Here is a 14,008-nt window from a genome sequence, read left to right as displayed (position 1 = left end):
AATAATACCAAAATCTCGTGTATCATAATTTTTATTGGAATAGTACATACGTAAAATTATAATGAATGATGCGGAAGATCATTTTAAAACATGGACATTAATAAATTACAACTTTGATTTTAATTTATCTCGTAATATTCGACGTAATATTTTACCTGAAGCAGTCTTTGGAATACTATCTACAAATTTTACGCCGCCTCTAAGTCGCTTAGGATTTGATACACGTTCTGAAACAAAAATATAAATTATATATTATAGAATATATATAGTATTTATGAATATGTTAAAAATATACTCTTAAAATGTATGTCACGATTGAAAAGCAACTGATAAAACTTTGATTAATGAAAGTTTAATATGATTACATTTTATCTATTTTAATAATGTAATTAGTTAGAGATTCTTATTAGAGAAATTATATATAAAGAGATCGAATATTCTTACCATTAACATACTGGATTATATCTTTTTCGCAAATATTGGCATTATTTTGTTTTACCACAAAAGCCATTGGTAACTCTCCAGCTTTGTCATTTGGTAGACCAATCACAGCCGCATCTTGTATACCAGGGTAACTTAACAAAATCGCTTCGAGTTCAGCTGGTGGAACTTGAAAACCTTTATACTTGATAAGTTCTTTTATTCGATCGACAATGTAAAAATGTTCGTCCTCATCGTAGTATCCTATATCTCCCGTGTGCAACCAACCATCCTTGTCAATCGTCTCTCTGGTAGACTTTTCGTCGTTATAATAGCCTTTCATTATCAAATCTCCTTTGAAGCATAATTCTCCTATGCAATTTGGTCCTAAAGCTTTATCTGTTTCATATTCTCCCAATGGTATTACCTTTGCTGAAAGAGTACAGACTGACAAACTATTGTAAAACTTATGTAAAATCTGTAACTCTACTTCTACATTACATAAGATATGAAACGATGATTCATACATTACATAATACATTCTCTTAAGATTATAGATATTGAAACTTGTAGAAAGAAATGAACGAACTCTGAAACATTTAATTGTTATCTAATATTGTTTGATACTATAATACAATATTTATGCTAAAATGTATTCAAATTTGAAATATTTGAATGAGTTGAAAAGAATGTATTTATCAATCTACATTATATATTGATTAATTATGTCTTAAAGAGATGAGATATATTTTCAAGATTATTACCTGATATACCTGGAACCAACACACCAACGCTACCTGGTTTTATTATATCTAGGGTTCGCAACACACCTAAAGTGGTTTCTGTCAATCCGTATCCTTGTTTAATTTCAGTAATATTTAAACGCTTGGAAACAGCATTTTGAATTTCCTTCGACAATGGAGCTGCTCCAGACCTAATTAAATAAGTATTTTAGTAATCATACAAATTTATGGAAATTTCCGAAATAAATTAATATTTGATAGAAGATAAATTTTTGATATATCTAAGTTTTAACAACAATTGCAGATTTATGAAATGTTTGAAAGAAGACTGCTGCAAGGAAGAATTACTCCACCTATTTTCTTGATTTTTGTAATGTTGCGAATTGCGACAATTTTCTTCCAGGATTTGGATATCTTCATTTACATTATGCTTACCATATTGTTTTGATAGACGACAAATCGTATTTGTCTACGAGTGGATGTTTTGCCAGGAATATCATAAGCGACGGTACCACAGGCAAATATTGAATTTTATATTTTTCCACGTATCGCAGGAATAACTCATCCTCAAAATGTGAAAACACAATACTGCAGTTTCCGCTCAACAATCCCAATATCATCAAGGTAAAAGAGTAAGAATGAAAAAATGGAAGCAACGACAAAGATATAGAATTTTCAGAAAGCATGTTTGTATTACTGCTCATATATGAGCGTATAACTGCAGTTATATTTGTGTTCGTCCACATGACGCCTTTTGCCAATCCTGTAGTTCCACTTGAACACAAAATCGCTATTACATGATTATCTACATCGACAGAAGCTGCTTGGATCATATTTGCGTCATCACTGGAAATACTTGATATTGCTTTATACATGCTTATCCATGATGTGTTATTACCATATTCATCAAGTATTAACATCCTTGGTGACCAATACAATTCTCTGAATATCTTTGTCATGTTATTAAGCGCCAATTTCGATACAAAAATAAATTTTGGTTTTGAAATAGTGAGTGCATGTTTCAACTCTCCTTCAGAGTACAGAGGGTTTAAGGGACAAACGATAGCATTCAGATAAAATGTAGCGCATACTGGAATACAAAATTCTAGATTATTTTCGCTGCACACTGCTACAGTATCACTTATCTTCAGTCCTTCTCTTTGAAGGTAAATCGCTAATTTTCGGCTGGTATCCAAAATATACTGATACGTTTGCTCTTTGCCAGTGTGGGCGTTTATCTGTAATAAAATTCAACATTAGGTGATTACATAATACTAAAGGACTGTACATGATGTCAAGGTGAATAGTTACAAAGTAAAAAAATTTACAATTCTTAAATACAGATATACATGAATATTAATTACAATAAATTACACAAGCCAATGACTACATTTATATAGCAATGTTAGCAATAGCTGTAATTAGAAATTTTGCGTTAGATACATTATTTGATACATTATTTTAAATCTAAGATTATGATCTAATTAAAGAAATCACTAACTACGGTTGTTACTAAATCAGATTAATGTCGCCATGTAAATGTAATCAATATTAATATAAGAGAAATTTACTTGTGCTATACGAGGACCATACGCCGCCAATTGCATCAGTAATAATTGTCCTACAGACAAATTAATCTTCTCCATCAATTCGCCTTTGCCGTGCAAAATATTCGCTGCTTCTGACATGTTGAATATAAGGGAAGAACGCTTAGATGCTGTTGTCTCTCTTACACGTGGTTTCTTTCGAACAACGTTGAAGCTACTTTGTCACAATATCGCTATTTTATATATATTTGTACATAATGAGTTGCAAATCAAACACGATAAAAGTCCGGTTACTCAGAATCTTTCCGAAGTTTCCTATTGGTTAACACAAATTTCAACTGATAAACACATATTGTATCGCGTCTCCTGATATCATAATTGCGGTTATTTAAAAAAGTCGGCAGTGCCACCCCTTCGTGGTTAGATGGCAGTACGCGTATTGTTTTCTATCCAAATATGGATCATTAAATCTCCAAATATTCGTTAGATGGAGATAGTTCTTCTGCGACTAATTCAACCAGCAGATAAGCAACATTTTTCTAATTGCTTTTTTTTTATGTAATTATTCAATTGTCTAATCTAAGCTTCTTCTTCATGCGTGAAACAAAATAGGTAAAAATAGGTAATTTTATTTACGTTAAAAAAACACTATGTCCATTTCTATCAATATTTATTAATTTTTATTTCGGTTTAATTTTTTCTTAATTTGTTTCTAATTCTTAGGATTAAAATAGAGATAACCGAGATTAAAGTTAATCTATATTTATAGAAATGGACACAAGTGTTATTTGATAAGTTAAACGTCGATTCATTTAATCGGCAGAATTGCTTACAGAAAAAATTTTACATAATTATGAATTATATAATTATTGTCTGTAATCTAATCTGTTTTAATATCTACACGCTAAATGACAATAAAAAATAATTTTGTATACGTTAACAAAGCAATTCAGATGTCTCTATAAATAAATCATTTATCACTTGAATCAATCATAGTGTAATCGAAGCCACTAATTATTGTTTATATCTGATTTAAATAAAAAAAGAGAAAATGTACGGATTGAAATAAAATAGAATGTATCTTTCATTTTAAATCTTCTCTTCAAGTTGGAATTTTCTATTGCATATAATGCATATAAATAGAGAAATCATATTTTATAATCAAATATGTTATTTAATTTTTCATATTAGATGTACTAATTAATCTTCGATAATAAAAATTAAATAAATATTAATAATTAATAAATAAATAAAAATTAATAAAAGACTATTAATCGAGTAAATAAGTAATAAAATGTTAATGCTTTTATAAAAATATTTGTTAGACAAAGAAATCAATAAATTATAAGATTCAAAAATTGATTGATCTTTTTGTGCACTTATAAATATTTTATTACAAATTTTTTTGGATAAATGACAAAGGATGAAAGAATATTTTTATAGGATGTTATCAATTCTTACATTATTTCTTATATTCTTTATGCATTAATTTTTATATTTCTTATAGAAAAAAGGAAGAAAAAAGAAGAGAATTTCAAATATATACAATTGTAAAATCTAATATTAAAGAATAATATTAAAGAATCCTCGAATAAGATGATGATGACAATTTTTAACTTTAAATATTCAAGAAATCCTCTTTATTTATATTAAATTATGTCGATTTCATCTGTATTGAACAAAATATTCTTCTTATAGGTGATAAATTATTAGGCAAATTAAATTAATAACTATTCAATCGCAATTTAAAGTAAACTATAGAAAAATGTTATATAAATGACACAATCAAAATATTCTCTTTATTTTTTATATGTTTTAAATGAAAAATTTAACAAAATTTAATATCTATTAATTATTAAATTAAATATTACTGATAGATCTATAAAATAATAAAGTAATCATTTTTATTTAATTATAATGCATTTTTGTGTCAAGTGTTGATAATAGTGAAAAAATGTGAGAAATAAATCAAAAGTGTTTTCTTATATTTTATATGTAAAGCTTAGAAACGATTAAAAACATTTTCTATATTTAATCAAATGTTGATGATTTCAAGAACACGTGAACATTTTCCTAGGCTATCATACTTGTTTCTTTAAATTTTATAATATCACTTTTATAATATTTTCTCAGAGATTTCCAAGAAAACTATATCTTATTTTTAAATATTTTGTCTCATGTAATAAAGTTTAGTAAAAAAAATTATACAAAAAAATATCGTTTTTATTTCATTGAATGTGTATATTTTTGTATAATTATATATTTATATATATGAAATTTATATTTAAAATAAAGCAATCTTTTTTCTTTATATCTCTTTCTATTTTCTTTATAAAAAAAGTAAGATGCACTCATAATTTTGTATGCAAGCGATAGGTTTCTCAATATGAAGATTTTTTTTAACTTTTAATCAATTACGATCTGTTAAAAGAATTACACCGTCCACTTTAATGCGATGTTAAAGAAATATTTAACAATTTACATAATCGATTTATTAGTCAAAACTTAAATTAAAATAATTTTGCTCGTCAAAGCATTTCGTTATTACTTATAAAAGAAAATAAATATATCTAAATATTAGAGCAGATTAAATAATCCAAGTATCATCTGTTAAAGAAAAAAGTTTTATAGTACTTTTGCATTTGTCAAAAATAATTTATCAACAATTTTTCGTATCTTTAAAAAATGCAAAGAGACATTCTTGAAATTATTAAATAAGCTTTAATGTCCAAATATATATTCCGTTTTTTTTTTTTTTTTTTAAATAATTGCATAAACCTGCGATTTGTTTGGAAATTAAACTACCGACGATCTTTTCATGACAAATTGAGTGCGCACTAGTGTGTCCACTGAAGGCTGTCATACAAAAGTGACACAAGAAACATATGTATAGAATTCAGCACGTGTCTTGTCACATAGTTTGATGGAACATCTGTCAAACAGATCCTTAGCCAGGACGTTTATACGCTAACGCTTTGGCAGTTAGATAATTTGTGTACAACAGCCTCGTAGCTCGCACCAGCATGCACCAACGCATCGGATTCGTTATCGGATGCACCAGACCGAAGACGAACCTCGCCCGATATCACCCGCGTGAGAGATTCATCCGGATCAACACCACTGAACGCGATGTCTAATTCCCACGCTTGCGCCGACAGTCACGAGAGACTGACGACGGAACTTTCGCGCGTTCCGTTCGAAACAAACAAAGAAAAAATAAAATAAAATAAAAGTAAGAGAAGGAAAAAGAAAGGAAGAATACGCGCGAGAGAATCTTAGCAATGATGTGAACTCGGGTCATCCTCTCGCGAGGTAGCCCGGATTTGTGCGCTTAGAAACGGATGCGTGACGGCCGACGTGGATCGAAAAGTACCGTCGGTCCCGCTGAGCCCCGACGAGAATTTCGGCGCGTGTGCCACGAGCATTTTTCCGTCGACGGTTTTTCCCCGCCCTTCCGTCGGCGGGGAGGCGTCGCCGAAGGGGCTGGACGCCTGGGAAATCGGACGGCATTGTGCGTGACTCCAGCCGCCACAATGTCGGGCGCAGCCTCGTGCGAGCGTTTCGATAGGCAGACAGGATTCCGACTCGCTCGGTCATGGCACCAACGGCGTGCCGGCTAACCCGATGGGTTTGTCCCGTTCCGGGTAACGGCGATGAGCGACGGGAGCCAATGAACGACGAGACGAGACGACGGCGCCGCCCGTACGACGGTGCTCGTCCAATGATCGTACGGCGGGTCTCAGCATCCACTTCTCCCGGCCGCGGCCTCTCCGCGCCTCTCCACGGCGTATGGAAACCCTTCTCTCACACGCAAAAGGGGACATCTCATCACGACTCTTGGTAGCAGGCACTTCTCCGTAGTGGGCACTCCACTCATCGTGTCGTCGTACGGGTTCTCCGCGAGAGGCTGTGGGGCCTGTGCCCGGGCGGGCGAGCAAGCGAGCGAGCGAACGAGCGAACGAGCGCGAGCGCGAGCGGGCGAGCGCTGGTCGAGTGGGTCTAAGCGGCCGTGAGGACCTCTCCAGGAGTACCCGACAGAAGTCCTCTCCATTCATTCATCCATCCATCCAGCCAGCCAGCCAGCCAGCCAGCCAGCCAGCCAGCCAGCCAGCCAGCCAGCTAGCCAAGCCAGCCAGCCAAGCCAGCCAGCCAGGCAGGCAGCCACCCAGCCAGCCATCCATCCATCCATCCATCCATAGAGCGGCTCTTCTCCTACGGAGAGTGTATCCTCGACGAAGGTGGAGGCGAAGCGTAGAGTGGTACATCTACCATCGTCTCTCTATCGGCGGAATCCAAGGACTCGAAGACCCCCGTGTGATTTCAGTCGGCCGCCGGCCGGCTCTGGCCGGCCACTATCCTCGACCACGTGTGCAAGGTCGCCGCGTCGGCCCCTCTCGTCCGTTTTGGATTTCCGAAGAGAGACGCGAAACGCCAACGATCGGCCCGTTATCGCGCCGGCAGAGTTGTCGAGAGAGATCGTCTCCCGACGATCTCCCGGGAGAGCCATCCGAGTCGGCCGCCGGCCGACCGCGCTTCGATTTTTCCGCCCCGTTGTTACGTGTGACAGTTCGCCGCGCGCCACGTGACATCGCGACGTCCCTTCGTCTCTCTCGTCCGTCAGTTTCCCGAGCTTCGAAAATGGATAAAACGCCATCCACCATCGTCGACGACGTCGTCGAGTAAGATAGTGAGAACGGGTAGTTCGACGAGAGAGAAAACACGTCCGCAGAGTGTCCGTGACGATCTCGCAGGGTGCCTGTAGAGATATCCGTTTTTCGCGATCGCGAGAGCTATGCGTGCGTTTAAACGCGATCGAGATCAGCGGAAAGAGAGAAGGGGACGGACACCGGCTCGCGGCGAGCGATTGCGGGCTCCACGTTGATTTGGGAGATAAACAGCCCCGGTGTTGGTGAAAAGAGCGGAATTTCCTTTTGTATTGTGCGTCCGTGATCCGTCGTAGTAATTAAGTGAGCGCGTTTGACGTATATGAGTGACGACTTGTGGCATTGTGAGATTAACTAGTCGTGTGTACTGATTCCGGTCCCCGAGTGTGAGCGACCCGCGTTCGTGTGACGTATCCTTGAGATTCCAGGGTGAAGATTGAACGTTCGGATCTCGTTCGCCCGTAAGAAAGAAGTGATTCGACGATCTTGTTGGAGCTACGTCGACGGCGCGATCTCGGCGATCGACAATCGCGAGTGGCACAAACTAGAAAAGAGAAAGAGAGAGAGAGAGAGAGAGAGAGAGAGAGAGAGAGAGAGAGAGAGAGAGAGGAGAGAGGAGAGAGAAGAGAGAGCAGTAGCGTCATAATGCGCCGTTGTTACGGCTAGCGCCGGCCTCATCATTCCGCGAAGCGCGAGCTTCAAGTACTTCGACGGCGTCGGGCTCGCCGAGATGAGCGGTGGCAGCGGCGGCGGCGGAAACGGCGGCGGCAATCAAGGTGGTAACGGCAATGCCACGACCTATCATCAGCACCAACAGCAGCAGCAGCAACAGCAGCAACAGCAGCAACAGCAGCAGCAGCAACAGCAATCGCAGCTGGAGCAGGCCGGCCTGCTGTCGGACCTCAATGGCATCGACCTGGCGATGAGCCTGTCGCCGAAGCAGCACTCGTCCCACGTACAGGCCGCCGGCGGTGCCCACACCACCCCATTCAGCGTCACCGATATCCTGTCGCCGATCGAGGAGTCTTACCGGAAGCTCGAGCTCGCCGCCGCCGCCGCCGCCGTCGGTGTTGGTGTCGGCGTCGTGACCCATTCCCAGGGCTCGCCTTACGGGAACGCATGCGGTGCACGGGTGGGTGGTAACACCGGTAGCTCGAGCGCGAGCAGCGGCAGCCCGCCGTTGCACGGCGGTTCAACGCCCGGCGGCAGCACCCCCGGACCGGTTTCCGTTGCCAACGGGGCCGCCCCCGTTGGCGGCGGCGGCGGTAGTGCCGGCGGTGCCGGCGGAGGCATGAGTGCCATGGGTAATCCTTACGCAACTATGCAGCTTACGTCGCAGTATCAATATTGCGCCGCGGAATTGTCACCGTACCATCACGCCGGGCCCGGCGTGGGCGCCACGGCCACAGCCACGGACCCGATGAGGTCCCACGCGGTTTCGTCGCACCATCATCCCTGGTACGCCCCGGCGCCACCGGCGACCAACGACCCGCGCTTTGCCAGTGAGTAGCTTGTCTTTTTTTCAAAGAAAATTGTAGAAAGATTCGAGACGGTTTTGTATCTAAGGCGAAAATCTGAGAGAAATTTTATTTATCACATACGTATTGTCGGATTAATTTTTTTCAAAGAAAATTATGGAAAGATTCGGAACGATGCGCGGTTTTGTGTCTAAAGCGAGAAAATCTGAGAGAAATTTTATTTATCATATATATATTATCAGATTAATTTTTTTTTCAAAGAAAATTATAGAAATACGAAACGATGCACAATTGTGCCTAAGATGAACATCTGAGAGAGGAATTTTATTTATGATATATATTATCTGAATGAATAAAATTATTTTAAAAAATTATATCATATTTATGAATTAATATAAGGGCAGATTTAGAAAAACGTTATATGAATTCTCGAGAATAATTTTTTTCATTAACATCCCATTCGATCAACTTTCTACAGAATTTTATATATTAAATTTTACGTAATATTTTTTAAAAAATTAAAAAAATCTGCCCTATTCTTTTTAATCAATCATTTTCATTCGCAAAATTTCCTTGCGCGACAGAAAAGTGCGATTGCGTCAGTCGTCACGGATAAATGTAGAAATAATTTTCATCGAAATTTGAGAGAAACGATTTTATGCTCGCTAATGGAGGGAATATTTTGCCAGATATATCCACATACATTTACATGCTCGTCAGACGAGCAAAAAGCTTCCGCGGACTTCGTCTACATATTGATTAATTCAGCGACTGCTTCGATGAATTACGTCTCGGACAGTTAGTCTGTCCGCTAAACGTTACCGAGTTATCGAATGCAAACAGTCATTCTGTCAGCTTGTTAAATGAGTTTCGAGGGGTCCGTATTTATCAGAGAGACTCGGCGTAGTCTCATAGAGAAAATATGACGCTTATACTTTTAAAGACATGTTTCTTCCTCCCCTCTTCGAAGATCGTTAGCATGAAAACCGACATCGGACGCCACGATCTACACCTGTTATTTAATCACCGATGGAAAAATCGACAAGTGAAATCTGTAGGGACATTGAAGAATCACGCGTGCGAGAGTTAACGTTATCAGATATTCATCAAAAGCTTATGTTTCGCGTTTTATGTATAAGTGCCGGAAGCAACTCCGGGGAGAAAGGGTGAGAGAGGGAGAGAAGAGAGAGAGAGAGAGAGAGAGAGAGAGAGAGAGAAAGAGAGAGAGTAAATGTTGTACGTGTATGTTGTACTTGGATAAAAACCTATCTCCCGACGAGCTATTCCTTCCGCCTTCCAAGAGTCACGTCCATCAGGCTTTTATCGGCCTTGTTACGACAAGACCCATGGATATCTTAGCTCCATTTAGGGATCGACGAGAGAGTGTCGGTCTCACGTTACAAAGTTGACGAAAAAGCGCCATTGTTAATTGGTTAAGGAGAACCCGTCGGCATTTCTCAATTTTCAACCGTCTCCAAGTGCTTGAGAGAGAGAGAGAGAGAGAGAGAGAGAGAGAGAGAGAGAGAGAGAGAGAGAGAGAGAGAGAGAGAGAGAGAGAGGGAGAGAGAAAGAGAGAGAGAGAGGAGGGAGAGGATTAAATTTTATTTTTATTACAAAAGTGCGCGTTAACTTTCTCTGAGTTAACAAATTGTAAGAATAAAAGCTTAACTAGATTGAGAAAATTGTAATTTTGTGTACGTTTGTGTGTGTGTGCGTGTGTGTGTGTGGATTACCTCTTGAAAAATGAGGCTGTAGATCGGCTGTTTCGAGTTGATCTTTCTCAAGTTGTTTGAAACACTCTAGATATTACAACAGCGACGGAAGATTCTGAATCTATTTTAGCGTGTCCTAACAGGCGAAACTTTTAATCGCCCGTAAAATAAACAAGGATAGAGCAGCATGCGGTTTATATCGCCCGTGGCGATATTCTTAAGTGGGGGGAAACAGTTTAAAAGGATTGGCGTAAAAGCGTCTTCGGGAAAAGGGGGGTATAGGGGGCCTTGACACTTCGGGGATCCATTTGGTTGTCCAGAGCGCCGCATAAGTTTCGCGTTTCAGTGTCCACAAAAGGCACGTCGCGCATACCACCGTCGACCAACAATGCGCGCATCTTTCATGTGACTTGTGTCAACAAGGCGCGCTCTTCGTCTCCTCTGTGGATTTTCGTCCATCGCACGCGCCACTTTAGCGAGCCGATCGCTCGCCGTATCGATCTAGAATTCGAGAAAGCGCGCGCGACTAGTGGACGACGCTGAGGATTTTAGTTAAACAAATAAGAGGGACTTGGTCCTCGAGTTAAAGGCCTGAGACGCGGACGCACGGTACGAATTCGATTTCGCGGGACTTACCCTCGCCCCTTGCAGAATAAACAGAGCGCGGGGAAAACCCGCCGGTGTCCGCGGAGCTGCGGATTCCGTACCCGATGCGTTTCGCGATCGTTTGCATTCGTCTTCCGAAACTGCCATTACACGGGAAAGACGATTTTAAAATATTTTAAAAATCTGGATATAAATCTGAAAATAATTTTGTTGGGCTATCAAAATAATTATGTAGGATAAAGTAGGATAAAGATATGTTCAAATTGCTTGCTAGAATGTCAAAAATTCGTGCAGTATGAACATCATGCTTATCAAGCAGCCTATATTATAATTTTGTTGATCCAACAAAATTATTTCCAAATTTTTATCTGGCTAAATTTTTAGATTAATGCCACAAAACTGTTCTTTCCATACAACATTACATAGATAATATCGTATATCACACGAAACAATAATATAAATCACAAAGAAGTTTCTGCTAAATCACTAATGTATTTAATACGGAATTTAATTCATTTAAATTTTAAATTTATATTACATATTGTTGACTATATATGAAAAAAGTTTTTCGGATCAAGGAGTATCCGTTCATTAATCTCTTTGATCTAACGTTTTAGTATCCTTACACTGTTCGTAGTTTGACATCTTTCGATGATACGTGATATCGATTGATAATAATATATGATCTCGTGATTTGCATTTTAATAATGTTTTATTAAATACTTTTGCCCTCGTCAGATTATAGTTCTTTTATAATTTTTTATGATTTATGTCAAGCATATTGTGTATAGTAGAATTACGTCGTGCACTAATGACAAAGCGATTTTATTTCTTTATTGTTGAATTTATTTACCATGATCAATAAATCAAAAAGTGTATTAATTATATAGAAATAATATATTACATAAAAGAAGATATATAATTATATACTATTCATTTGTTCATCTAAAAACGTAAATTAGAAGTTTTAGATTATTTAATTTAAAGAAAATAATTAGAATAAAATAATAAAACCAATTATAAAAAATTTCTCACATGTAAACAATTTGAATTTTTATTGGAAATTCGCGGTGAGATTTTTTTCGTTTTATATTGTTCTTTTTATCTATATTTAATTCATTTGCATTAGTTTCATTTATATTTATTTTTCTTTCTCTTTCTATATTTGCTTTTTTCATAATATTCTGCAACCCTTATTATGACACTAAACTATCAATTTTTTTTTAACCTTGATACTTATTTTCGCACTTTAATAGATAATACTTTCTCTTTCTAAATGTTTAAAATTTGATAGTTAATTACAAGCTTTAATCTCTATTAGTTCTAATCATATTATATTCTACATATTTGACAGAAAAATACATTACGATTTTGAAAATCAATTTCACAATTTTGTCTATAATTTACATTACATTATTTTATATTACATAAGATCATGAATAGAATTGCAAATTCAATTGCAAAATATAGATCGATAAACTTTTATGGCGTTTCAAAAAAAATTTGGTCCGAGTAAAATTGAAACGAGATACAAAATTGTAATATAGCATATTATTTAATTGACAATTATATAATCGATGGAATTAAACGCTACGCCTATATATCTACATGCAATCAGATATTTTTATCCCGCCGGATTGGACGACTTTCACACTGTGGGCGGTACGCGAAGTCATCCGTGATTCGGAGCGAGAAATCTTTGGGCTTTTGTCACCTAATTGGAAGCTGAAGAGCCGAGGCAGAGGTTTTCCCCCCCTCCCCGTCGCCTCGGTCGCTATGCCACATAATTACGTTTTCGAAACGGGGATGTTCGACGGTGAGGAGGCAGAGTGCGACGCCGGTGGTCAGGTAGACGTTGGAGAAACGTCAATTTACTTAACGAGTTCCTGCACGCGCGTTGTTCGCCCATCATCGGGATCTGCCTTCGTGTATTGGCAGAAGTTACATCGAAACATCCCGTCCCGTCAGCCGTACCCGTAACTCATTGTTCCTCCGGCGACTGCTGACGTGCAGCTTAAAAGGATAGGCATCGTACGAGAAACATAATAATTTACATCATCGATGTGATTTACGAGAAATTCCCCGTGGCGCCAATTAATACTAATCGCATATCAACACCTGAGAGAGAGAGACTCTCTTCCCTTTCGGAAATAGTATAAATTTAATTATAGGGAGGGATCGTCTCGAATTTCTAAAGAAGATTGTTGTATTATGAAGATAATCACTTATTAAAATTTGTGGTCAGAATATACCAATAATGTGCAAGTGGCGCGAGCCTGTTTTAATTAATTCGGATAAAGGGAATCTCGGCGTAACAATCCTGAAAAAGGGAGGTGAGACGAAGCGGCTCGAATCGACTATCGAATATAGGCTATCGAATACAATCGCTCCGGATATCCGCGTAATGAGAGGCCGCCCGACGAAAATTCATCGCCTTCTTCCGCCGGCGAAAATACAGCTCGCGTTTTGCGCCCTGGATTTAAGGCTACGAGCTCCACCGATTTCTCCCGTACGCCGGGCACGCCGGGGTAAACAAATTTGACGGTGTTTGTTCCTTGGGCTCAAGTGGTATTTCTTTCTCGCCCTCGACTCCACTGACGGCTCGAGAATACATTTCTCACAGGCATAATAATTCGGAACTTCATCTTGGGACCTCCCGGGCTCCGGTGACGTAGCACTTCGCAGCGCCTAAATCGTTCCCTTTGTCCGCGCCCAGGCGCGTTCATTTTTGACAGCTCCTCCGCCAACTGACAAGCGATAGACGACTCGCTCGCTCGCTCGCTCGCCGGGTAGCCCTCGGTAGCTCGAATTTAGAGGGAATCGTTCAGCCACACGGAC

The 14,008-nt window shown here is 38.8% G+C and overlaps 2 protein-coding genes across 4 annotated transcripts in view; one reads left to right on the top strand and one right to left on the bottom strand.

Moving 5' to 3' along the window:
• Positions 1-15: 15 nt before the first annotated feature.
• Positions 16-6,071, bottom strand: LOC105428366 (luciferin 4-monooxygenase). Of its 3 annotated transcripts, XM_025218570.2 has the most exons (6): positions 5,785-6,071; positions 2,735-3,025; positions 1,599-2,401; positions 1,185-1,354; positions 445-852; positions 16-227 (listed from the first exon to the last, which is right to left on the bottom strand). In XM_025218570.2, the coding sequence occupies exons 2-6, from the start codon at positions 2,849-2,851 to the stop codon at positions 106-108; spliced, it is 1,620 nt and encodes a 539-aa protein (XP_025074355.1). In that variant the 5' UTR covers positions 2,852-3,025; positions 5,785-6,071; the 3' UTR covers positions 16-105. The 3 variants fall into 3 exon arrangements, with proteins under 3 accessions (XP_025074355.1, XP_011638950.1, XP_088929092.1); XM_011640648.3 differs by lacking the exon at positions 5,785-6,071 and having other exon boundaries at positions 2,735-3,300; XM_089072966.1 differs by lacking the exon at positions 5,785-6,071 and having other exon boundaries at positions 1,194-1,354; positions 2,735-3,293.
• Positions 6,072-6,523: 452 nt separating this feature from the next.
• Positions 6,524-14,008, top strand: part of LOC105428364 (homeobox protein Nkx-2.4) — a 33,994-nt gene continuing 26,509 nt past the window's right edge. The window contains exon 1 of the mRNA XM_011640647.3: positions 6,524-8,876. Coding sequence (XP_011638949.2) covers positions 8,105-8,876 — 772 coding nt within the window. The 5' untranslated portion in view covers positions 6,524-8,104. The remainder of the gene's footprint in view (positions 8,877-14,008) is intronic.

This window comes from Pogonomyrmex barbatus, unplaced genomic scaffold, assembly GCF_055798465.1.
Source record: "Pogonomyrmex barbatus isolate J1 unplaced genomic scaffold, ASM5579846v1 scaffold14, whole genome shotgun sequence".
Taxonomy (NCBI): Eukaryota; Metazoa; Arthropoda; class Insecta; order Hymenoptera; family Formicidae; genus Pogonomyrmex; species Pogonomyrmex barbatus.
This window is presented reverse-complemented; position numbering and strand designations above follow the sequence as displayed.

Coding starts and splice junctions, on each gene's coding strand:
- LOC105428366 (XM_025218570.2), bottom strand. CDS start 2,851: ATGTCAGAAGCAGCGAATATTTTGCACGGCAAAGGCGAATTGATGGAG. Junction 853..1,184: donor GTTGGTTCCAGGTATATCAG/GTAATAATCTTG, acceptor GTACTCTTTCAG/CAAAGGTAATACCATTGGGA. Junction 228..444: donor TATAATCCAGTATGTTAATG/GTAAGAATATTC, acceptor TTTTTGTTTCAG/AACGTGTATCAAATCCTAAG.